We start from the raw sequence: 22,133 nt of genomic DNA, 5'->3' as shown, positions 1-22,133 counted from the left end.
CAGTTTCTGTCTTAATAATATCCACTACCTGCGTTGAGCTTCCCTAGCCTATGTATCCTTACTTATTTCAGTATGCCTTCTACCCTGACCAGTAGATATCACTAACAGTGATCATTGATTGATATATAATATGCAAATGATAAATCACCAAATTGTTTAGAGACAGTTGTCAAGCTGCTACATGAGAGACAGCGATGTTAGCATACTTAGTGTCCTTTTTTAACCCTGTTTCTCTCATCCACTCCTAGGAAACTCCCCAAATGCTGGATAGCAGATTGTATCATGAAAGGCACATCCTAGTAGTTGACAACCCGCTAATCCTGTCATTCCTCAACCACGATACCGTCCACCCCAGCCCCAAAGCCAGTCCAGCCTCGAAACCCCTCCACAAAACTCACCGCAGCCCTCAAGCACCACCCATCCGTCTCATTCTTCCACTCCTCCAACATCCTAAACGCCCTCACAACCTTAATCACGTGTACGTCCTCCCCAAACTCCTCCTCCAAACACCTCTCATAAACCCACCCCCAATCCCTTCCCCGTAGCTCAACCTCTCTCACGTCTTCCCCATCCCCAACCTCAGGCCTCAACTGCGCAACATAAAGATAAAGCACGAACAACCAAAACTGTCTCACCACTCCCAGCCTGTAACTCCCCGGAAACGAAGGCAAAAGCACCCTCAAAGCATGCCCGACGGTCAACAAATGCGCTAGAAGGAAGTCATACTCATCGTCTTCATTCCGAGACTCGATGAAAAGTAGTCCCGCAACATCGACCACATCCCTGAACTGTTCTACAGGGTCGACGATATCCCACGCATTCCAGTGTTCGAGGAGGGCGTGCTCTGCATGCGCGAAGGTAATTGAGACGTTGATGTAGCCTGGGATGGAGAAGAGGTTGGAGAAGCGGGCATCGGTGTGCACACGGCGGAGGATTTCCTTTGCGGAGGTTGTTTTGTAGGTTGATGTGTCTGGGTACTGGGTGTCGAGGTAGACGTGGATTGGGTCTCGGTCTGTGCAGCCGAGACTGAGCGCTTCGGCTGCGATTTGGGGGTTGGAAAATTCATAGCCGTAGGCGAGGTGGATTAATGGGTGGCCGACTGTACAATGCTTAGCTTGTGGTTTGGCGAGATGGGGGTGAGGAGAGCTTACGGCCGCCGACGAAGCCGTTAATTAGGGGTTGGGGATAGCTGAAGAGGTATTCATTCACGACACTTCTCCAATCGTTTTGGGCGTTGGCTAGTTCTTGGTCAAAGAAGGTAGTGTATGCAGCTGTGTACCTTGTTCCAAACGTTAGTTTTAATTTTGGTAGGTGATGGGATGTAGGCAGGTGTGTACTTCTTTTTTCCCAGGAACTGTCTCCAGTTGTCCTGTGTGATCCCGGTGCGGATATGTATGTCGTTGAGGTTTTTGAGCGGAGAACAGTCGTTGTGGTACATCTGGATCAGCTTCTCGGAGGGGTACCCTAGTAGATAGGCTGATCCCAGCATCTATACCCCGGTTAGAGATGTTTTAGTTCCGTTGAAGATGACTTACATGGGGCACATGGTTATGGAAGATGAGTCGTGGTTCAGACAAAACTGCATGATCCTGGTGATTTCTCTGCATAAGCGAATGCACGGTTTTGGAACGCTCATCTGGGAGAGACTGTAGATCAACTGAAGAGACGGAAGGCAAATCGAACTCTTGTTTACAAGTCATGATTTTCAAAGAACTGCTTTGGATTTTGGTAAACTACGGTGGAAAATATGGAGCTAGACTTGATATAAACTCAGAATAGCGGCTATTTTATACTATACCCCCTCGCGTATCGGCGTTTGGAAGCTCCGCTGGTTCCGACATGGGGGGCTGTTGACTTCAAGCCCTGGTCCGAGGAATTGACTCTCTGTTTCACAGGTAGTAAGTGAATGCACTAAGCATGGTTCAAGGTTGTAGACAAGCAATGGACCCCACTTCACAAGTGATGTTTAGGTGTTAATACGTGGCCAAACACAAGGTTCAATTCAACTACCTAGTCCTGAATTGCTCTGTCATCACCGCTACTAATTATATCTGCAGATGGTGGCCTAATACTATGCCTTAAACAGCATCCCCCATACCTTCTCCTCAACCGCAAGATACCAGGGAATGTAGTGAGCCAGAGTCCCCCGTATAATTCTCCGTGTAAGCTCCGGTGCATGTCGAAGTTGATCTTTCGAAGCACTCGAGATAGTTACAGCACTAGAGTTTCTGTACCCATCAGAAATCGCAATTTCCACGAAGGCTGCCGCCAGATCTGCATAAGACACAGTCAAAGAGCCCTTTTCCGTACTGATAAGATGCCCGGATGGTCCCTCCTCAATCAGGGCTGGGGGCTGTACAAGACACAGCCGTAAAAGCTGTGGATGGGCTTCATAGACAGCTTGTGCTTTGCGAAGATCGTTATACGCATAACAAAATGCGTTGCTAACTACCCAGTGCACCAGTCGTGGACGGGCGGCAGCGACTGTAGGATTCAATGTATCTGATGAAAGAAGTATCAGGCGAGGCTGACGCCAGTTGGAGCTATCCTCTTGACTCAAAACTTGCAGCGCGGAGACTGTGGTGTTTGCTGCATCTTGTAGTAACCGTAGCCCGGCGATATTCTCGTTCTCGCCAAGAGCGGAAATGATGATGTCTGCCCCTGACAAGCATTGTCGCCAAAGTTCAACGTCGGTGATAGATCCTTCAAAGATTTTCACTCCTGGATAAGCTTCTATGCCCGGGAAGAACGACAAAAGTTTTGCTCGCGACCGGACATAGACATGCAGAGCCCAGTCGCGATAGTTCTCCGTAAGAAGTATTTGCAGTATACCTCGTCCGGTGCGACCGGTAGCGCCTAACAGACATATTTGACCTGGCTTCCTCTGAGTCATACTGGCCCAACTTGAGAACGTAAAGACGAAGAATGGACCAAAGAGGCATCAGGGTTCACTAATAAATCCATCACAGTTATAAAACACTTCACCAACTCGGGCATCGCTGCTAAACCACGCCGACCCGACATGGTTGGTATCGTTCACTTAGCTACCTCAGGAAGTGATTGGCAAGTGGTTGTCACTAAGAGTTCGAAACTGCACCCTTGAGTCGGTCATCATTCTAATTGACAAGGACATCGTGCGCAAAGCCCGATTGAATGTTCCAAAAGCCGACAAAAGCCGAGCCGACCCACCAAAGGATCTAGGCTTGCCGAATCAAACCAAATTGAGTAAGGTTGGTGGATGTTCCCTGGAACGCTCAGAGATCAACAAACGTTCCTGATGAAGGTTACCTTGCTGCGTAGCAATGTCGTCATGGATCTTCGAGGCGCAAACTGAAAGGGATGGAATCATATGATATATACCAATTAGTCACGGTTAGTCACTGTCCAACATGCTTGAAGCTATAAAGCCATTGCCGGCCCCATCCAGAACGACCCCATTCCAATTGGAAGTCTATTCACCCACAACCTGACATACCTAACATTATGAGCACCCATCCAACTGCGTTTTACGCCGCCCAAGTGGTGGGCTTGACTGGCGCCGCCTGGCTTTCCGGTAAATTCTTCCACGCATTGTCAAGTGGAATTCAGTGAATAACCAATCTAATAACCGTCAAAGGCAAAATCATCTCATTGAGCACAGTCACTGTGCCTGCACTGATACAGGCGACACGCGAAGATAGATTACCGCTCGATGCTGCTGTCAAATTATGGCGCAAGCTTTATAACAGAGGCAAAAGCCAAGCTCCTCCTATCGCCGCTGTCACCTCCACAGCGTTTCTTTATTGTGCCTGGGCCGTTCGCACTAGCACGACGCTAGCCCCCTTGACCCCGACTCACAGCTCTTCTTTGTACTGTGTGGCAGCGGCCTTGACGTTGGGGATCGTACCCTACACCTTTGGTATGATGCTGGGTACCAACAACAAGTTGATGGATCTAGCCACCTCGAATCGGGTGGTCGACGAGAAGTCGAGCGTGGAAGTTGAGTCATTGTTGTCCCGGTGGCTGAAGCTCAATGCCGGTCGGGGATTGTTACCGTTGGTAGGAGGCCTTGTTGCTCTTACTGCAGCTATTCCTTGGCCCCTGGAGATGATTTAATACCGGGCCATTGCTTTGTCTTTGTGCTTCTTGCGGAAATTCAATACGATCGCAGAATTGGTGTCGGTGGGATTCTTGGCGTTGGTTGCATCCTTGGTTGTTTCATTAGACCAATTGAAGATCAGTTCAAATTGACAATTAATTCAATGCTACATACTCGTTAACTCTTCTTTACTAGGATGTAGTGAGATGGTATCGTACGTACTATCAAGTCGACCCTCGAGCAGAGCGTACAAGATCTTCGGGTAGTGGATCTCCGTATCAAGGGATTCAGGTACTTGACTCGGAATGAAATACCGTCGCTCTCAAAGAATGTTCGTCTTGAACCAACGCCGGAAGTTGATGTCAACGTGACGTGCAACGAGTGAGTCACTTGGAGCAAACAATGCAAATCGCGTTGGATTAAAACGCGGCTGACAACGCCCATCGACTAAGCCCTGCGACAATCTTGTCGATCCTGTCAGCAACGAAACTAAGGAGGCAATCTGATTGCTGTGTCTCATCTGATAACTCTATTGGTCTCTCAGGAACTTGCAAGAATATGGTGAGTCGAGGACGATGGTGAATCTTACCTCAGATATCACTATCAGATGTTTGCAACTGGAGAAGTATTATGTCTTGGAATCAAGTACTAACCTATATAGTGGCCCCTCTTCCGCATCTGCACTCAACTAAAGACGTTGGGTACACCCGGAACATACCTCCCATCAATACTTCCTCGCGCTAGTGTGTATTCAAAAGGCAGAATGGCCTCGACAGACACCCAGCTAAGCCTGAAACCACATCATCACGTAGTCAAAATCGAGGGCGCCAGCGAAGACAGTGAAAACCACGGCGAAGATCTCATCACCCAGCTGAAGTCCATACCATCTGATATAACAGCACTCCGAATCGAGGAGGAAACCCCATCAGACAAGGAATGGGCCATTCTCGGCTCGCACTTCACGAACATCCAGTCCTTGGAATTGGAGAGCGGATATAACGAGGAACTCAATGACAAAGAATTACCCCTACACTGGCCCCTGAAGCGGTGCAAAATTCTGAGTGCTTGCGGGGAAGTCACTCAGACTCCGCACATACGGCAGGGCCGTATGAGCCATCTCATCTTGTTTCTTACCTCCGCTCTCCGCTTCGAAGGGCCCACATCGAAAGAGTTGAGCAAAGCACATTCCCAAGCGATTGCCCGGGGTGAAGAGAAAGCCCATTACATCACTGTGAGAGAGGGCACTCCCGAGGAAAAGAAGATCGAAGTCACATGGATCCCGGAGCTGGCCGGCAAATGGATGAATAACAAGTACAAGGGTAAAGAGGAGCTCCAGTTAGAAGAAGACAACCGCCAACCACCGACGATCAACCTACGCATACTAGAAATTCTTGAAAATGACGCTATCGACACCTTCTGCCGGATGGCCCTCGCATTACCTCATCTCATCGAGAACCTGACGACGTTAAACCTCCGTTCAACACACTGTTTGGATTTCCAATTCCTGCATGAAAGCATGATCCAGCAGCTTCTGCCACAGCTTTCTAGACTAGAGACGCTGAAGTTATCCATCGGCGAGGTCTTCACGGACGAGTCCCGTCTACCTACATTATACAAATGGCTGCCGCCGAACATATCGACCCTCCGATTCCGAGGCCCAGCATCCCTGACTAAATCCACAGAGTGGAACAACTGGGTCCAGGCCTTCGCCGAGCGCGATTTTCTCCCCAATCTCAAGCAACTCTCCTTCGTCCTCGACCTCGAATACGAATCAAGCGATAGCTCGTTTGGTCGCCTCAAAAAATTGAAAGAAATCCCCGAGCACACCCTCCACGAAGCCCGCGCAGCATGCGAGCCCCTCTACGAAGCCGCACGAAACCGCGGAATCGTCATCGAACGACTCTACGACGAATGGTCAGACGAGTGTGAGATCCTGAGACAAGTGGATGATCGGTGGCTATGTTGACCTCCTCCACCCAACAAAACCCCTGTAACAACAGACACTAGTAACCATTGATACCCCCCCGCTCAATATCACTATCATGTAGAACAGAATGAAAAATTAAACTAAAAAAAAAATGGAACTCTATTCTCTCGCATGATCTCCCCACCCGTGACATACATATTGCATTCCCGTTCTAGAAACCAGCTCGTAGTCGTGTTCGAACATCGTCGTATCCGCATAATCTGCCGAACCGAGTATAACCTTGTCGGGGCCAAACGCAAAGTCAGCCCAGTGGATCTCCGCCAAGACAACAAAGGCTCGAAATAACTTAAGCTTGGGCGGGACTAGGCAGACAGAATTCCCACTCACACGAATCAAATGCTGCCTCGGGCGCGGTCTGACGGTGGATACGAATACGAGGGTCCGGTTTTTGCATGGCGAACCCTACATCAGGTATATAAGAGGAGTGAGATCCTAGAAGGCGTTATAGTACTACTTAAATTTCCACCTTATCTTTATTCTGCCTGGTGTAGAATCCTTCTTCCTATACAGAGATACATATGCAGTCCAAACAGAACAGCCAATCTTACATGATTGAGTGAGTGATTAACGACGCATTAAAAAAAAAGATGAGCGATACGGAAAGTACACAGACGTATGTACTCCACATTCCCCAGCCCTACCATGTCTTCTATCTATACTACTAGCATCAACTGTGGCTACACTAGGTACCTACTAGTATACAGACTACAATCTCACATACATCCCAATAACACCAACACTAACAATATTTCCAGTACATCAACCTCCACAACATCCAGAACCTCGACCACCCACACAACAACCTCCACAAAACCCCCACAACCACACACCCAAACCTTCCCTCTCGCCCACCCCCCACCGCCCAAACACACTCTCCGTCTCACCCCCCACCTCACGCTCCAAATCCAACAACTCACGCCCGCCTCCCGCCGCCCGATCCCCATCCTCGAGGTCTACCAACCCACCCGCTTCGGCAAGACTCTTGGCGATGCGCCCCGCAAGCTGACTGCGCGGGATATGTACATCGTGCAGAGCGATGGGTATGCGCATCTACCGGAGGGAGATCAGAGCCAGGGGGCCGTTGTGGGGGTGATTTATATGCCGGCGAAGGAGGAGAATAGGAAGATGGCGTTTCCGGGCGGTGGGGTGTGGTTTCCGTTTGGGGAGGGGTGGGAGGTTAGTGTGACGGGGAGGGGAGGGTATCGGTTTATGTCCAAGGGGAGGGCGGATGGGGTGAGTCGGGTGGTAGAGTGGGAGAAGAGGGTGGCGAAGGGAAGGTCGTCGTCGGCGTCAGAGGGAAGTGAGATGAGGGGGGATGTGAGGTTTACGCTGAATATTGCGGAGTCGGGGCTGAGGCGGCCGTGGTTGGCGACGTTGACGAAGCAGGGGTTGAAGGTTGGGGGGTGGGATCGGGCACAGAGAGAGTATTTGGCTTCGTCGTTACGAAGTGGGAATGAAGTGGAGGAAGACGCGGCGCTGTTTACCTCTATCTTGACGATGGGGGTCTATGTGGCAGCGCAAGAGGGTTGGTTGAGTTAATATTTCTAACGAGGTTGTATGGTCATTTGTTTCATTGTTTCCTTTCTAATTTCTTTCTACCGGCTTAAGAATGTATAGCAAGCTTGATACCCCCCGGTTACAATTAGTGATTGAGACCCAGTTCCACGCCCTTGATCTGCAATGCCAATAGTCGCGAGTAGTACCGACACAGCGCCAGGTTACCACCCATAAACCAGAAGCCGGGGTGTCCGCTGCGCTGCCAGATCGTGCGCATCTCGCCTTCTTCATTGTATCCCCAGACGCTCTGGATGCGATCCGCCACCTCGTCGCCGAAGATGATGCGCGCCTGTGTTCTCATGTTCTGGTAGCCCGTCGCGAAAATGATCTCGTCGGCCTCCAGCTCGGAGCCGTCCGCGAAGCGCAATCCCTGCGGAATGACCTCTGCGATCTCCTGTCCCTGCTTTACCTTGATCTTGCCGTCGGCAATGAGCTTGCTTGCTCCCACGTCGATGTAGTAACCGCCACCACGCTGGAGGTATTTGATCAGCAGGCCCGCATCGTCCGGCCCACGGTCTACTTTGAAGCCCGCTTTCTCTAGTCCGTCCAGAATCGCCTTGTCGTTCTGATTTTGGACCGTCGTGATTTTCTTCTGCTGCGCCTTGAACAGTTCCGACGGAATGCTCCACAGGAACAAGTCGGCATCTTCAACCGGGGGGGCACTTTCCTCGTACAGGCCCTTCAGCCCAATCTTGGTGATGGATTCGGAAGAGATGACACATGTCGAACTGCGCTGGACCATAGTCACGTCGTATCCCTTCTCAAAGTAGTCATGTGCAATATCATGACCCGAGTTACAGGATCCAACCACAACCGCCTTCTTACCTTTGCTGTTGGGGTCCGCACCGGGGAACTCGGAGCTGTGGCAGATGCGCTTCCCCTGGAAAGTCTCAACGCCCTTGAATTCAGGCAGGTTTTTCTTACCCGAGTGACCAGTTGCCTGGATGACGTGACGGGGGTTAAAGGTACGAGTCTCGACTGTACCGTCTTCCTTCTGTCGTTGGAGCTCAATGGTCCAGACATTGTTTGCGTCGCTCCAAGACGAAGATTGGAGCTTGGTTTTAGTCCACACGTTCAGCTCAAGAAGCTTGGCGTAGCATTCAAAGAACTCTGCGAGTTTGTCCTTGGGCGTGAAGATGGGCCAGTTTGCCGGGAACTGAAGGTAGGGCAAGTGGTCGAACCAGACGGGGTCGTGTAGAACCAGCTGGTGATACCGCCTACGCCAGTTATCTCCGATGCGATCTTCTTCATCAATGATCAGGGCATCGATATCGAGCATTTTCAGACGGGCGGCGATTGTCAGTCCAGCTTGGCCCGCACCTGGTAAAGTTAGCTTGTCTGGTGAAAGAGGAAAGGAACAGTGTACATACCAACGATTAATACTGTCGGGCTCTTCCCTTCATAGTTGAAATCGGCGGTCCGTCTATCCTGCCAATTCCGTCTATCATGATGCTCACCATGCGATACGCCCACCGGTCGGTGATGGTTAATCTTCTCCTCACTTCCCTTGACCTCCAACAGGGATGTGAAGAATGTGAAAATCTTCCACTCGCCATCCTTCTCGGCCAGCCGGACAACACCTTTTCCACTCCCCGCGTCGGTAGTGACCTTAATGAAAAACTGAATTCCAGTTACATCGCCAAAGGCATCGATAGGGAAGATCGCCGGTGCATGGAAGGCGGACGAGCGGTCAATTTCTACTTGTAGCAAACGAGGGTTTGCCTGGAGGAACCTGGTGATATTCTCTTGGCCCTTGATGGTGCGGAAGTCCCATGTCAGGACGAGATGGTCTCGCCAGTAGCCATCTTCAAGAAACAGTTTGGAGATCTCCTGAGGTTGCTTCAGTCCCAGCGCCGTGTTCAGCTGTCGTATCACCTCCGACGCGATCTTGTCTGCGTCAATACCAGTTGACGAACATGTTGCGGGAAATGTCCCTACGGGGACGTTGGAGGAGCCTGGCTCGACTCTGTCTTTTGAAGCGAGGGCCATCGCGTGGTTCTCTGGTCTGGTAGAGAAGAACAGGTAACGCAACTATGAGTGCGGGGAGTTAAAGAATTGCGAGGGCGGGGTAACAAAAGAGAGCACGGGGTCTGGACTCTGGTCACTCTCCTCTTCTTTATACTCTCCTCACCCCACTTTACGAACAACGCGTACTCGGAGCTGCAGCTACATGCTGTAGTAACCGCGTGGGGCTTTCTTCAGTCACTCGTTGCTTTCGAAATGCTGTCAAGCCACAATGTCTCAGACCAATCCCTGCTACCAGAAATTAGGTAGACTTCCTCGGGCTAGATTCCAATAGCTACCCACGTACCCCTCAGTCCCATCTGCACCATTGAGTTGTCGAGCAACTAGCGCTGAACCCTTACTATAAGAGGCAACGATGGGCCCAGACGCACAATTATGGGGTACCATTACAGGGATTCCTTGCAGAGGATGCGTCTCGGACATCGGAGAATGGCTCCTACTGGCACATTTGACTACCATGTGACTGGCTGCTCCAATGGAGTCGGGAGAACACCGAGTTCGGGCCATGAGGGTGATGCTGCGGTACTGTGATATCCCGATATCCTGCATGAACGGCCCCGCAACGTCCAACGCTCCTGTTGAGCAAGCAACGACAGCAAAAAGTGCAAAAAGAAACTCATGAGATGCTCCCACGCGGATTTGAACCGCGGACCTCATGATTACTAGTCATGCGCTCTACCAACTGAGCCATAGGAGCTTCGTATGAGATCTGCTTCCACGCGGATTCGAACCGCGGACCTCATGATTACTAGTCATGCGCTCTACCAACTGAGCCATAGAAGCTGATTGGATGTGCTGCTTTGCAGTTTAATGCTATATAAACTTTTGACCAAGTGACCTTAGAGCTGATGGATTTGGACTAGATGGAGACTACTAGTATCCTACGCATCTTCTACATCCATTGAGTGACCTACCGAACGGTTATCCCAATTGCTACGTCCGGGGGTTACCGGTATATCTGCGGCTTCCATAATTGGTCAGCCTCTAGCATTTTGCATAAGGATCTATGAAGTTATGAAGGGTTCACTTGGGCTCTTCGGCAACTCAACCAGGATCGTTCATAGATAGCCCGAGCTAAGGTTTTACTATCAAGAAAGGTCCCACTTCGTTGTATCGAATCGCAATCCCATCTACTCACTAGGATACACAAACCGGATAATTATCCTAACCATCCCGCAATTGCCCCAGTTTCCTCCGCATTCCAGGCAAGCTCACTACCGAACCCCATACCCGAAACTTTAAAACCAAGACTAGTATCAAACATCATGCCGCAACTTTCTCATCCCAGTACTCAATATTGGACATCCCCTGCGCAACAAGAGGGGTGTATGAACTAAAATCCACTAAACGGATTAGAACTAGCCAATTAGCCAAGTCCGAGGATTCTCCGGTCCCCTCGACGAGACGACGATCATTGGCAGCGTGGTCTACGTATGGTGAACCGTCTATCTGGTGGACCCCATATTCTACGCTATACTACATCCTGGGGATATCTCCTCGTTGTCATTTGTTGCTCGTCACGATCCCAAGCCGCCAGACGGATTGGCAAGTCTTGAGTTGTGTTGGCTAAGGACGGTTGTGCTAAGACCTGGTGCTATTTTCCCGAAATGTTATATCCATTATAAATACCATCGGTAGGAAGGTGACAAAAATGTTACCCAGGGTTTTCTGGTCAGCCTTCACAATGTTTCACGATAGAATACGGTCTGTGGCTTTCATGGCCGCCGGGAGCCTTTTCACAGCAACTGTCGCTCAGGCTGGGAATTGCTCGTCATCTGTCATTCCCCATCCATCCATACCTGGAGGACAGGTACTGGATCTCTCTGCCATTCCAGTAACGAAATATGCATACGATGACTCTACACTAGACTTCTGCAATGTGACGGTCACATATACCCACCCAGGGAAAAATGATACCATCCATGCCACAGTCTGGCTCCCCTTCTCCAATTGGAACAGCCGACTCCAAGGCTCTGGCGGAGGCGGTTTCTCCATGAGATCGGAAGATGCCGTCCTCGCGGCAGCTGTGGCCCAGAACTATACGGTCCTAGCCACGGACGGAGGCCACGACATGAACTCGCAGAGCTCAGCATCGTGGTCCCTGGACGCTTCAGGAAATGTGAACATGGCGTTACTGGAGGATTTCGCCTACGTCGCTCTTGGCGACGCCGCGATTATTGGTAAACAGGTCACCACCAGTTTCTATGGTCTTGCTCCGCGGTACTCCTACTGGAATGGGTGCTCGACAGGCGGCAGGCAGGGTTTGATGCTCGCACAACGATATCCAACCGCGTATGACGGTATCATGGCCGCTGCACCGGCAATCAATTGGGCTAGTTTCCTGGTAGCGGAGTTCTGGCCCCAGTTTGTCATGAATGAGCTTGGCGCTTTCCCTCCAACTTGTGTCTCGGATGCTATTACGGCTGAGGCGATTAAAGCGTGTGATGGTATCGATGGGGTTGTGGACGGAGTGATTTCTGCGCCTGACTTGTGTGATTTTGATCCATTTACTACGGTTGGCGCGAGGGTAAATTGCAGCGGAACCAGTGTGAGTATCTCCGAGAAGGATGCTCAAGTGGTCAACAGTACATGGGAAGGACTCAGGTCCTCGGAGGGCTCGTTCCTATGGTACGGACTTGACAAGGGCACGCCCCTGTCAATGGGCGCGTCGAGCCTCGCCCGCACCGTATGCTGGACACCGTTCAATTGCACTGGTTCTCCGTTTGCTATCTCGTCAGACTGGATCCGCCGGTTTATCTTGCAAGATCCGTCCTTCGACCTCACCACGCTAGACCACAAAGCCCTCGATAGGATATTCACCCTTTCTAAGAAAAGATACAACGACATAATCGGCACCGATAATCCAGACCTCTCTGCTTTTAAACAGGCGGGCGGGAAGATGATAACCTGGCATGGGCTCTCTGACACGTTGATCTTCCCCAAGGGTACAGAACAGTACTACACACGGGTGGAAGAGAAGGACCCGTCCGTGCGTGACTTTTATCGCTTCTTCAAAGCCCCGGGGGTCCATCATTGCTCTGGAGGTGTGGGGCCTGTACCTGTTGACCCGTTGAGCCAAGTGGTAGACTGGGTGGAGAATGGTGTCGTGCCTGAGACTGTCGATGCTCTGGCTGCCGATGGTAGGAGGAGAAACTTGTGCCCTTATCCCTTGGTTTCGGTGTATAAGGGAGGTAATGTTAAGGATGCGGCGAGTTATTGGTGTGAAGAAGGTTATTAGTGATGTGATTAGGTGGCTTGTATGAGATTACACAAGGATTATAGTTTATGCAGTCGTTCTTGTCGCTTATACGCAAGAGGCATGTTTGGTTCCATTGGCCGCGTCTCCGAAATGACATGCTGCAAGGTCAGTGCCTTAAACCTGTCCAAGTTTCTAGTAGTTCCACCAGAGAAGATAACTATGTGCACTAGAGCGGTCACGACCAACTGCTTAGGGGGGTTGGTGGAGATTGCATAGGGGATATATATTACATATTCCACACGTTACTAAACCTGCTGACTATCACTACAACCAGAGAATTATATAAGGATCTATTTATTAAATACCAAAGAATTACTAGCAGCTCTGCAACAGAGGATACTAACAACGATGTAATTTCACTATTTCCATGAGGACGACTTCGACCCTGCACACTGGCTGCAGCGCATCTATGTAGTCCTCTCATGTGCGCAGGAAGCGACAGATTCAAAATAACCGCCTATTTTAGACGGTAATATCAAAAAACCGGCGTCTTGTGAGCTGTCGGTGAAAGACACCCACCCCTTCAAAATAACAATTATCCCTTACTTTGACGACCAAAGGCGCACATCACATTGTGACTACGTCGTGGGTAGGTCATCTTATTTATCTTTATCTGTGTACGATACCATGGATATTGGAGTTGGTCCTACTGGTCGTGCTCATTAACAGAGGCGCCAGTCTGGCAGCTGGTGCTGTTGCTGGGTGAAAATCCAAGTATGAAGGTCTCCATTTTGGCTAAACATGAGAATGAACTCTAGAAGCGAGAAGATATTTCATCCTAAGATTGGAACATTGACTAGGGTAGCATACTATAGGAGCTAAGCAAGAGAGGATCAATTTTTTCTTATTCCTAGGCAGAGTATAAATAGTATCTTCTTTTTATTCTGTGGTCGACTGTGTGAGTTGAAGGGTTCTCGAGTGTCTGGACTCTGGGGGAAAGGTTTTATTACCAAATACTACGGCTCCTATTCGTGAAGCGCTGTGAATACAATGACGGGGCTTATATAGCTAAAGCTCCGTATGGAAACTGCAAATTATATTAAGTAACCGTATACATAGCTACCACAGAGGAGTATATATGCTAACAACTCGAAACACACGACAGGAGGGCTGACCTCGAAGGAAATATATATCGTAAAATATTTCGCCTCCAAGCATCTGGGTGTTAACCGTTCTCCAATAATACCTCTTAGAATGCCCGATGAGTATCTTAAATATAGATATTTCCGTGCTTTATTAAATCTGGATAAAAGATCCGATTACTCGTCGAGTTTTGGAGTATGGTCTGTCTTGTCACTCAAGGGGTAGATTTTGAGAATCAATTATGTGTTATTAATTAAAATAAGAACAGGTTCTTCAATAACTAGCATCATTGGTCTAGTGGTAGAATTCATCGTTGCCATCGATGAGGCCCGTGTTCGATTCACGGATGATGCACTCATTTTTTGTTGTCTCTCCTGGTTCCCTGTATCAGGCCCACTGTTTTTCTTAGTCTGGCAATGCATTTTTTTGTTTTCTTTTCTTGGGTATCAATGATTGTTTTGAAGGAGTATACTGTTCTCTAATATATGTATGTAAATTTGTATGTACAAGAAGAGTAAACTGGTGTCTAGCCCAGGCAAACACCATACGGACAGTGCAATATCCACCGTACTATATACTATAACCCAAACCCTCCCGGCGAAAAGGTCGGTGACACAATCCTCTCTCTGTCTCGCAGTTTCACAGCATACCGGCTCTTCCATCCCATCCTCCCGAGTGCCAAGGTCTCCAAGGTCTCCGTCTTCCCACCCCAGAACTTCCCCTTGCCATCTTGTCGCTGCACAGGCGGGATCCAGAAATGCGTGACCACCGCACCAAGTATCATGCACACACTGAAGACGATTAGAACCCAGCCGTGGCGGATGATGGGCTCATCACCGAGACCTGAACCGAAGTTAAAGTGTGCGGAGAATATTTGAACCAGAATCGAGCCGAGTTTGCCAGCGCCGGCACTAATTCCGTGGCAGGTAGCACGGTACCGGGTGGGGAAGATCTCGGCGGGAATTATATAGGTGGTTGCGTTGGGGCCTGTGGGATTCTTTGTTAGTGTTTGTTTTCTTTTTTGGATATACTAGGAAAGTCTGTACCAAAGTTGAAGAATGCCTGACCGACGATGTATAAGGCCACGGCTACAGCACCTTCTTTGTGGACGGTCAGGAACATAGTACCCAGGGCGATGAAGAGGGCGGCCAGTGCCAAAAACCCGTATTTTTGGAGTGCGACACGATCAAGACGGTGGATGACGAGAATCAAGAGTAAGCCCCCAAGGAAACTACCACTGTTTAGGATGACCAGGGCATGCGTAGAGCTATCTAGAAACATTTTGAAGACATCGGCGTTCGGTGCATCGTTCGTCTGCCAGACAGGTGCTGCACCGTGGAGCTTGAGGGAACCCCATGTCTTGGCCAGAAACTGTGGACTCGACAGGCCAATTCCGTAGAAGCCAAAGTCGAGCAAAAGCCAGGACAGGGAGGTAGCAGCGAGAGTGCGCCAGTTTCCCTCAGTCCAGAAATACTGTGTGATGTCCTTTCTTGTTAAGTGCCAGTGGGAGTTGAGAGTGGCGGGCTGGAGAATTTCTGTTTCCGAGGGGGATCGATCGGAAAAGCATTGACTCGTCATTGAGATCGCCGGAAGGGGTAAGTTGTGCCAACTGTCTGTTTCCACAGAGGGAGAGTTGTTCGGTTCGTTAAAGAGGGTGGTTGCGTCGAATTCTGCCTGCACGGGGTCGTCCTCGATCTCCAGCAGGAACCGGGGACTTTCTGGAATAATGAACCGGAAGACCGTTGCGATTACACCAGGAACCACCCCGATCCCAATGACCCACCTCCACATGATATCCACAGTGCGGGTCAGGTCTTCGTCCCCTCGGCTTCTGCTGGCCGCGCATACAATCAGCGACACAATATTTCCGGTGATCTGACCGAGAGGCTGCATGAAAAAGACCGATGCCATCATTCGCGCCCGATGCTTTGTGGGAGCAAACCTATTGGAAAGTCCATCAGTTTCTGACCGTGCGAATCAATCCAAGCTGTACCTACTCAGATGTGATGACAGCACTCAGTGGGTAATCGGCCCCAACGCCGATGCCGACCACGATTCTCCACCATATCAACCACGCATACACATTCATACTATGGTTTACGCCATTTGAAGCCATGACCACACCGAGGGTCGAGGTGATCAGGAGCATCAGCTCCAGGCCGTACATCTTCTTCCGCCCATACTTGTCTGCCAGATACCCAAATAGTACTTGCCCCAGCATGGTACCGGCCAATGTGGCAATGTTGATATTGGTGAGTTTCTTAGAAGACGTTTCATTTTTCCAGTAGACGTAGGATAGCATCGGGAAGGCCATGTTGCTTGCAAATAGCTGCGAGGAGAAGTGGCATGCGTCAGTCATGATTTATTCGTCATCAAGTCCAATAGCTTTATATTCAACTGACTGTATATCCATCGAGGAAGAAGCCCACCCCGGCCACAAACACCACAATCCATTGATAACCCTGTCGATCGATGGTTTCGTAAACTTGTCGCATGCGCACATGGCGGTCCTAGATGCATGACGGTCAGTTTCAGATGGTAACGAAATCCTAGATCCGATGGAGACTATACCTGTTCATGGTCAAAATCCCGAGCACGATCGGTTTTATATAACCTCGAACGGAACTTCGTCATTTTTTAGATCTTATCGCACTGCGCGGTTCTTATCTCAGGGGGACGGCTCATTTATCAGGACAGGACCCATAGTATTATGACAGATGTGCCATTGATCGTCGAAAAATGCTACCTCCGATTTAAAGAATGCGGCTCGAAACATAGGGCAAGATAGGGGTAGGACAGATCGAGGAGGAAGAACATGGCAGATGAGGGTGGCATGGTTTGTACGTGACCGAAGACAAGCCTCAAGGCTGGACAAAGAAGCAAGAAACAAGAAGAGTGGGGGGAAGGGAACAGAATAAAGTTGAGGCCCACCGCTATGAAGGTCCACCATTGGTGTGAGTGAAGCGGATAACTCAACGTGCCACATTAGCTTCCGCTGTGACATGAAGCAAGGGCCAATTCTTCTCCCACGTGCGCCCCTGCGATGCGTATTCAACTTCCGACGGCGGTTCTTGCGGTTCCTGCGGCCCACCGATCACGAGCTTCCTGACATGGATGTTGATTAATGCATGTAATCTCCACGAGCAGCCACTAGGAAAATCTAGGTGAGACACCGGACGCGTGTGATACGGTGTGATGGTGGTGTTTCTCGGCATTAGTTTTTTTTCCTTCGAACCAGCGCCAGTGCATGCGCCACGTGCTTTCAGAACTTATGATCGTATTGACTGTATAGGGTATATGTATTATCTAGCGTAAGACATAGAACTAAATATTATCTCCCACAGAATCCGCCCGTCGAGCATGCCAGTGCTCCGACTATTACCGGATTCTAGAAACCTCTTGTGTAGAATCAAAACCCCGCCGAAAGAATCTATCATGTATAAAAGACTAATGTCATATACTCGCTCGGAAATTATGTAGAAAGACATGATCATCGAATGGTACTTATTTTGCCTGGTCGGCCAGAAATTGACAGAAGGCCAGGCCGTCTGGGGAAAACTCGTTAATACCCATATCTCGGCCGAGTACCTGAAGTAGACATACCTCCGTGGTCTAAGAAATGAATCTGGAGACTTTTCATCTGGGAGAGGTAGTCGAAATTTGGTAGAAGCTGTAGCACAACCGGCCGCCCGGCCTTTTTCGGCGGCTGAACACTTTCGACGCAATTCACTAAGCCGGTCAGTGCCCCGACGCACCCCTCTCGAACTCTGCTCACTACCTACCAGGAATCGAAACATAGCGCTTTAGCTCCTTTCGCTGCGAATTGGCGAAAAATAGCATCACCTGCTTGCCGTTATAACCGCGCAGAATGCGTAGATTCTGGCTAATGCATTCTTCTCCACGACCTTTGGATTTGGCTTCGGCAATTCCGGCGATGAAAACGAGTTTGGCCGCGAGTATGAGCTCTTGAAACTGCACGCAATCTGGTAGTGTGATTCAGTAAGAGTTCTTCGATTACTCTGAGCCAGCCTTACCGTTCCAATCCTCGAAGGTGTAAGATAACTGTGATGTGAAAACGGTATGGGCGGTCTGGATGGTCTGTTCCTCCATGAAGGAAATTCTTAGAGAGGGTTCATTGGGCAGCTTGGGGTGTTCGAGATGCGGGACAGGGAGTTTCGTGGTGTTGACTTTGGTGTAGGAGGATCCTAATCAGCGTGAATACCCTCGTATTTAGAATCATGGTCACTTACAGGTGTGCACAAAGGGTGTCTGCTGGCCAACAGCTCCTCCCAGTTCCAAGGCCCTTAAACTTCCCGTGGCATCTTTGCGAATGTCAATATATGTATATCGAAGTTTGAAGAGTTTGTGGCTTCGGACGAATGAGCTATAATGGTCCGTTAGATGGTCACACTGGGAATGCGTAGCAAGGATAGTTAACCCACATCGTCACAGCAGGGTTTAGTGGTAATCGAGTTACTTCATCGTATAACGACTGGCATGACGCCTGCCGCGATCTTCCCGGAGACGACGTGGCGGGGCTGATGGGAGGAAGAGGGAAGAATGAGGTTGACACGAAACTCGAGGATGAGGACTGGGTCGAAGACGAGATGGTACTTTCTCGTCGGGCAGGGGGAAGAGGCCAATCCTCCGCGTCGAAGAGAGTCTGGCTCATGGCCAGAAAACAAAGATCTTACAGATCTTTTTTTTAACACCAATGTGGCGTTGATAACTCTGCGTATTCGCAGTGGACTCGACGAGCTGGCGATCTTGCGGGTCCCCAAGAATTGATCGACATGCAGGGGCAAGTATGAGAGCTCGACATCATCTTTCCCAGCACGGCCAGAGTTCTTCAGAATTCAGGAACCATTCTGACAATGGATGCCCAACGTCCGTTTGTTTGACGTGACATTTTAAATATGAACTCTGTCCCTCCATGGGAACCGGCATAAGGGCACCGATAAGACGAGGGGCCTACCACGGCCAGCCCATTGGCGGGAGATCCACAACAACGTGCCTAAATGGATGGCTGCTATTGAAAGCTTTCGGTGGGACCCGGTGGGGGGGCCACGCTAGAGTGATCCATGGGGGGGGATATATAGGCGTACCCGTGCTCAACTCGTGGAAAACTGCCGCGCATCGTTCGAGAACATTTCTTCGTGTGATCCGCTTTCGTATATTTCTGAAGCTGGCGAGCTCAGCTGTTTGCCTCGGAGTGAAAGCTTTCGACTAGTGTAACCAACCATGAGTGGAGTTGGCAGAGGTCTGCCTGCTACTAGTAGTCCAGTCAAGCCGGCCACATGGCATGGCCGGGGGATAAGATCGGACAAATCATTGTCCTCCCCCGATTGAACTGTCTTCTTCCACCGGAATCTCGTCATCTCAATCTAACTTTCCGAATCATTCTCTGCTATTAAGGGCCGAAACCTCCTTTAATATGCTTTGATGGTGTCTTTTTTTTTGTTTCGCTCTTGCTCCTACTGTACTCCGTAGAACTTTTTGTTATCTCCCAACTCTTTTCGGCTCTCTTTCCGCTGTTTTCTATATTGTTCACATTTTTATTTTCCTTCTATGTCTTAAATCAATCTATTAGACTACCACATCGTATCTCTTATCCATGACAAGCGTTATTGTTGAATTGAAGGTGACATTACTAATCTAAGGTATATAAATATCTAGTGGATGGCCCCTTTCTGCTTGGGTATCCGAACAAAACCAAAAGCTGTATGCAAAACTCACAAACACCAGTAGAACGTAGCGGAGCCAAGCAAACCTTGCAAAATGAAAAATCAATAGATCTATGGGCCACTCGGTGACCATGAAAACTGAAGGCTTCAACCGGAGGAACGCCGACATGGAACGGACAGGGTATAATACGCTGAGCCATGTTCTCATGAAAATGGAAAAGTCCAGAAGAATCAGGGCAATGGGGTATACAATATATTCAATGATTATCTTAAAGCCATGTTAGAGGGTTGCTGTAGGAAATTTGTACAGTTTCACACGTCGTCGGTGGAAGTGGGAGAACACCACTTACCTGTTGGCACAAGAACGCCATGCGGTAGAACAGTTCCTTGGAGAGAGACCACTGTGGTAGTAAAGACGGAAGTAATGGCTAAACACGGCTGTAGCAATGCATAGCGAGTGTATACCGTCAATATCTGAATCAAATATAGACAGCCGGCTGTGATGTGTGAGCCGATGACGAGTCTCGTCCCGCCAGCGGACATGCGGTATCGCTCCCGTATTCAGTCAGAATGGGTGGCTGCCAAGAGAGCATAGCCCCTTTTAAGTGGGAATGCTGAGACATCCTCCCGCGTCACTTTCTTCCGCCCACAAAAGTCCGTCTCCAATGCCCTGTTCGGAGGCACTCAATGGAGGGGCTTCTGTGCAATGATACGATAACTCGTCGTCGTCAACCGCATATTGTCCATCTTGACGAATGCTTCTCCGTCTAGACATAGACGGTTGATTAACGTCTTGAAGTGTTTGGGGAGTACGTGAGTCTTGACCAGGCCTAGGATAAGCTGTCGCATGGATCGGAAGTAGAGGTCAACCTTGGCAATCAACGGGGCTTGCAGTCCACCGACACTGGCGTTATCGGAGCGAGTTATCGTGAATCCAGCATCGGTGAGAGCGTTCTCCAGAATCTTCGGAGTAGGGGTGCCCACCGCCCCAATCAGTGGCTTTACGCGACGCATGAGCTGGGCATGCTCAGGGTTTGAGGGGTCATAGTCCGGCAGACTGACCCAGTCCAGCATGGAGAATCTGGCTCCCGGCTTGAGGACACGGAAGACTTCGCGAAACAGAGCGGGCAAATCTTTGCACAGACTGAATGCCTGGATCTGATAAAACGCGTCAAAGGTTTCATCTTCGAACGGGAGAGGAAGGCTGTTGAAGTCCTGGACGATGAAGCGGTTGTCCTTGAACCCAAGCTTCTCGTTGTAGGAACGGGCTTGGGCGATCTGGTTAGGGTCGATGTTTAACCCGGTCACATGTGCACCCGAGTATTGGGTCATGTGCGCAGCCACGCGACCGCGACCACAACCCAGATCTAATACTTTGTCTCCGGGCTTTAGGCCAATATGTTCGGCAATGGACTCTTCATACAATAGTTGGTTTTCCAGCACGGTCGCTTTCTTGCTCATGAATGGTGGGATATACATCTTCTCGACGTCGCCAAGCGCGCAAAGGTGATTTAATACCCCATAGTACGACTTGAGGCAATCGCCGACCTTTTCCTGGTAGTTGGGCCCTAGCTCTTCGACCATCTGCTTCTCATTGGACCAGTCTAGGTTATAGATCACATAAGATGCCATGAAGTCATCGACTTGCTTCGGGGTCAGATGGTGAAGATACCGGAAAGCGGTCCAAAAGGTTTTCCACCGCTTAGGAGAGGCGGAGTTCTGCAAATCAGGCCGGGTCGATGGGACGCTGTGCACGGTCAGATTTTGCTTCTCCGTTGCAATGGCATCCAGCGAGCTACTCTCAGAGCTCCGCCCGGACTGGCGTGATGCCAAGACCGTTTGAGTTTCCGTCATCGTGTTGATATTGGAAGCTGCGGTGAAACAGCCTAGAAGACAGGGAGAAAGAAAAGATAGGTAGGATGATAGTTGGAGTTGCTAAGGATAGCTATATTGCTGCCAGATAAGCCATGCCCGATGGGACCTTCAATTAGAAAAGGGAGGAAGGAGCGGGGCTAGGTCAATTTATAAGCATCTCGACGAATTTTTTCTCCAAGGGCGACGTCGGCCTCCTCATATTATTGATTTGCCATATGACCTGCCATGGATAGTTAGTGACGGCCACTGTGGATTATTGTCACCAGATCTGGAAGGCATCGGAAGTGTCGGATAAGGCAGGTCGAAGAAAGGAATCGCGGCAGGGAGCGGCAGGCGACCCGGAAGTTCCTGAGATACGAGGGGGGGGGGGAAGTTGTCCACACCATGGATCTCATTGTTGGCTAGAACTTCTGACTGGATTGGGACCCCGATTTGACAATGATGGACCGGCGATGAGTCAAAAGGATCCAGGGTCTGCAGGTCGCATCACAGACCTCGCTTCCCCTCTTGATCGCCAGAGGAAATTGCTCTGGTTAGCAATCGTTATAAATTAGTGTCCCTCACCCATGAGGGAGGACGTTACCA

The 22,133-nt window shown here is 49.8% G+C and overlaps 10 protein-coding genes and 3 non-coding genes across 13 annotated transcripts; 5 read left to right on the top strand and 8 right to left on the bottom strand.

The window, feature by feature from the left end:
- Positions 1 to 323: 323 nt before the first annotated feature.
- Positions 324 to 1,700, bottom strand: BDV37DRAFT_273972 (questin oxidase family protein; the record flags this gene model as incomplete). Its single annotated transcript, XM_032085149.1, has 4 exons — positions 324 to 1,099; positions 1,152 to 1,279; positions 1,338 to 1,489; positions 1,536 to 1,700. 4 exons carry the CDS (start codon positions 1,698 to 1,700, stop codon positions 324 to 326), a joined length of 1,221 nt encoding a protein of 406 aa, XP_031938405.1.
- Positions 1,701 to 1,751: 51 nt separating this feature from the next.
- BDV37DRAFT_189161 (uncharacterized protein) lies at positions 1,752 to 3,397 on the bottom strand. Its single transcript, XM_032079629.1, has one exon. The coding sequence runs from the start codon at positions 2,891 to 2,893 to the stop codon at positions 2,072 to 2,074; it is 822 nt and encodes a 273-aa protein (XP_031938404.1). The 5' UTR covers positions 2,894 to 3,397; the 3' UTR covers positions 1,752 to 2,071.
- An 86-nt stretch (positions 3,398 to 3,483) lies between these two features.
- Positions 3,484 to 4,095, top strand: BDV37DRAFT_286056 (DUF1772 domain-containing protein; the record flags this gene model as incomplete). The annotated part of the gene is made up of 2 exons (XM_032087843.1): positions 3,484 to 3,553; positions 3,617 to 4,095. 2 exons carry the CDS (start codon positions 3,484 to 3,486, stop codon positions 4,093 to 4,095), a joined length of 549 nt encoding a protein of 182 aa, XP_031938403.1.
- A 594-nt stretch (positions 4,096 to 4,689) lies between these two features.
- Positions 4,690 to 6,362, top strand: BDV37DRAFT_189174 (uncharacterized protein). Its single transcript, XM_032079630.1, has one exon. The coding sequence runs from the start codon at positions 4,842 to 4,844 to the stop codon at positions 6,042 to 6,044; it is 1,203 nt and encodes a 400-aa protein (XP_031938402.1). The 5' UTR covers positions 4,690 to 4,841; the 3' UTR covers positions 6,045 to 6,362.
- Positions 6,363 to 7,082: 720 nt separating this feature from the next.
- Positions 7,083 to 7,604, top strand: BDV37DRAFT_273968 (uncharacterized protein; the record flags this gene model as incomplete). The annotated part of the gene is made up of 1 exon (XM_032085148.1): positions 7,083 to 7,604. One exon carries the CDS (start codon positions 7,083 to 7,085, stop codon positions 7,602 to 7,604), a length of 522 nt encoding a protein of 173 aa, XP_031938401.1.
- A 51-nt stretch (positions 7,605 to 7,655) lies between these two features.
- On the bottom strand, positions 7,656 to 9,707 carry BDV37DRAFT_189146 (flavin-containing monooxygenase). The gene is made up of 2 exons (XM_032079628.1): positions 8,993 to 9,707; positions 7,656 to 8,942 (listed from the first exon to the last, which is right to left on the bottom strand). The coding sequence occupies exons 1-2, from the start codon at positions 9,609 to 9,611 to the stop codon at positions 7,708 to 7,710; spliced, it is 1,854 nt and encodes a 617-aa protein (XP_031938400.1). The 5' UTR covers positions 9,612 to 9,707; the 3' UTR covers positions 7,656 to 7,707.
- Positions 9,708 to 10,271: 564 nt separating this feature from the next.
- On the bottom strand, positions 10,272 to 10,344 carry BDV37DRAFT_t171. The gene has a single exon. It is a non-coding gene; the product is annotated as a tRNA-Thr (tRNA).
- Positions 10,345 to 10,357: 13 nt separating this feature from the next.
- BDV37DRAFT_t170 lies at positions 10,358 to 10,430 on the bottom strand. The gene has a single exon. It is a non-coding gene; the product is annotated as a tRNA-Thr (tRNA).
- Positions 10,431 to 11,298: 868 nt separating this feature from the next.
- BDV37DRAFT_273966 (Tannase/feruloyl esterase) lies at positions 11,299 to 12,885 on the top strand (the record flags this gene model as incomplete). Its single annotated transcript, XM_032085147.1, has 1 exon — positions 11,299 to 12,885. The coding sequence occupies one exon, from the start codon at positions 11,299 to 11,301 to the stop codon at positions 12,883 to 12,885; it is 1,587 nt and encodes a 528-aa protein (XP_031938399.1).
- A 1,387-nt stretch (positions 12,886 to 14,272) lies between these two features.
- BDV37DRAFT_t172 lies at positions 14,273 to 14,343 on the top strand. Its single transcript has one exon. It is a non-coding gene; the product is annotated as a tRNA-Gly (tRNA).
- Positions 14,344 to 14,469: 126 nt separating this feature from the next.
- On the bottom strand, positions 14,470 to 17,138 carry BDV37DRAFT_256157 (phosphate transporter). The gene is made up of 5 exons (XM_032082808.1): positions 16,561 to 17,138; positions 16,392 to 16,499; positions 15,987 to 16,318; positions 15,036 to 15,931; positions 14,470 to 14,976 (listed from the first exon to the last, which is right to left on the bottom strand). The coding sequence occupies exons 1-5, from the start codon at positions 16,621 to 16,623 to the stop codon at positions 14,567 to 14,569; spliced, it is 1,809 nt and encodes a 602-aa protein (XP_031938398.1). The 5' UTR covers positions 16,624 to 17,138; the 3' UTR covers positions 14,470 to 14,566.
- A 343-nt stretch (positions 17,139 to 17,481) lies between these two features.
- Positions 17,482 to 18,791, bottom strand: BDV37DRAFT_189087 (uncharacterized protein). Its single transcript, XM_032079627.1, has 6 exons — positions 18,432 to 18,791; positions 18,240 to 18,373; positions 18,024 to 18,176; positions 17,772 to 17,972; positions 17,593 to 17,718; positions 17,482 to 17,537 (listed from the first exon to the last, which is right to left on the bottom strand). The coding sequence occupies exons 1-6, from the start codon at positions 18,659 to 18,661 to the stop codon at positions 17,494 to 17,496; spliced, it is 888 nt and encodes a 295-aa protein (XP_031938397.1). The 5' UTR covers positions 18,662 to 18,791; the 3' UTR covers positions 17,482 to 17,493.
- Positions 18,792 to 20,119: 1,328 nt separating this feature from the next.
- On the bottom strand, positions 20,120 to 21,821 carry BDV37DRAFT_189010 (SAM-dependent methyltransferase). The gene has a single exon (XM_032079626.1). It carries the CDS (start codon positions 21,525 to 21,527, stop codon positions 20,358 to 20,360), a length of 1,170 nt encoding a protein of 389 aa, XP_031938396.1. The 5' UTR covers positions 21,528 to 21,821; the 3' UTR covers positions 20,120 to 20,357.
- Between the last annotated feature and the right edge of the window lie 312 nt (positions 21,822 to 22,133).

The sequence above is a fragment of the Aspergillus pseudonomiae genome (assembly GCF_009193645.1).
Source record: "Aspergillus pseudonomiae strain CBS 119388 unplaced genomic scaffold BDV37scaffold_69, whole genome shotgun sequence".
NCBI lineage: Eukaryota > Fungi > Ascomycota > Eurotiomycetes > Eurotiales > Aspergillaceae > Aspergillus > Aspergillus pseudonomiae.
The sequence above is the reverse complement of the archived record's forward strand: the minus strand, read 5'-3'. Positions and strand labels throughout refer to the sequence as shown.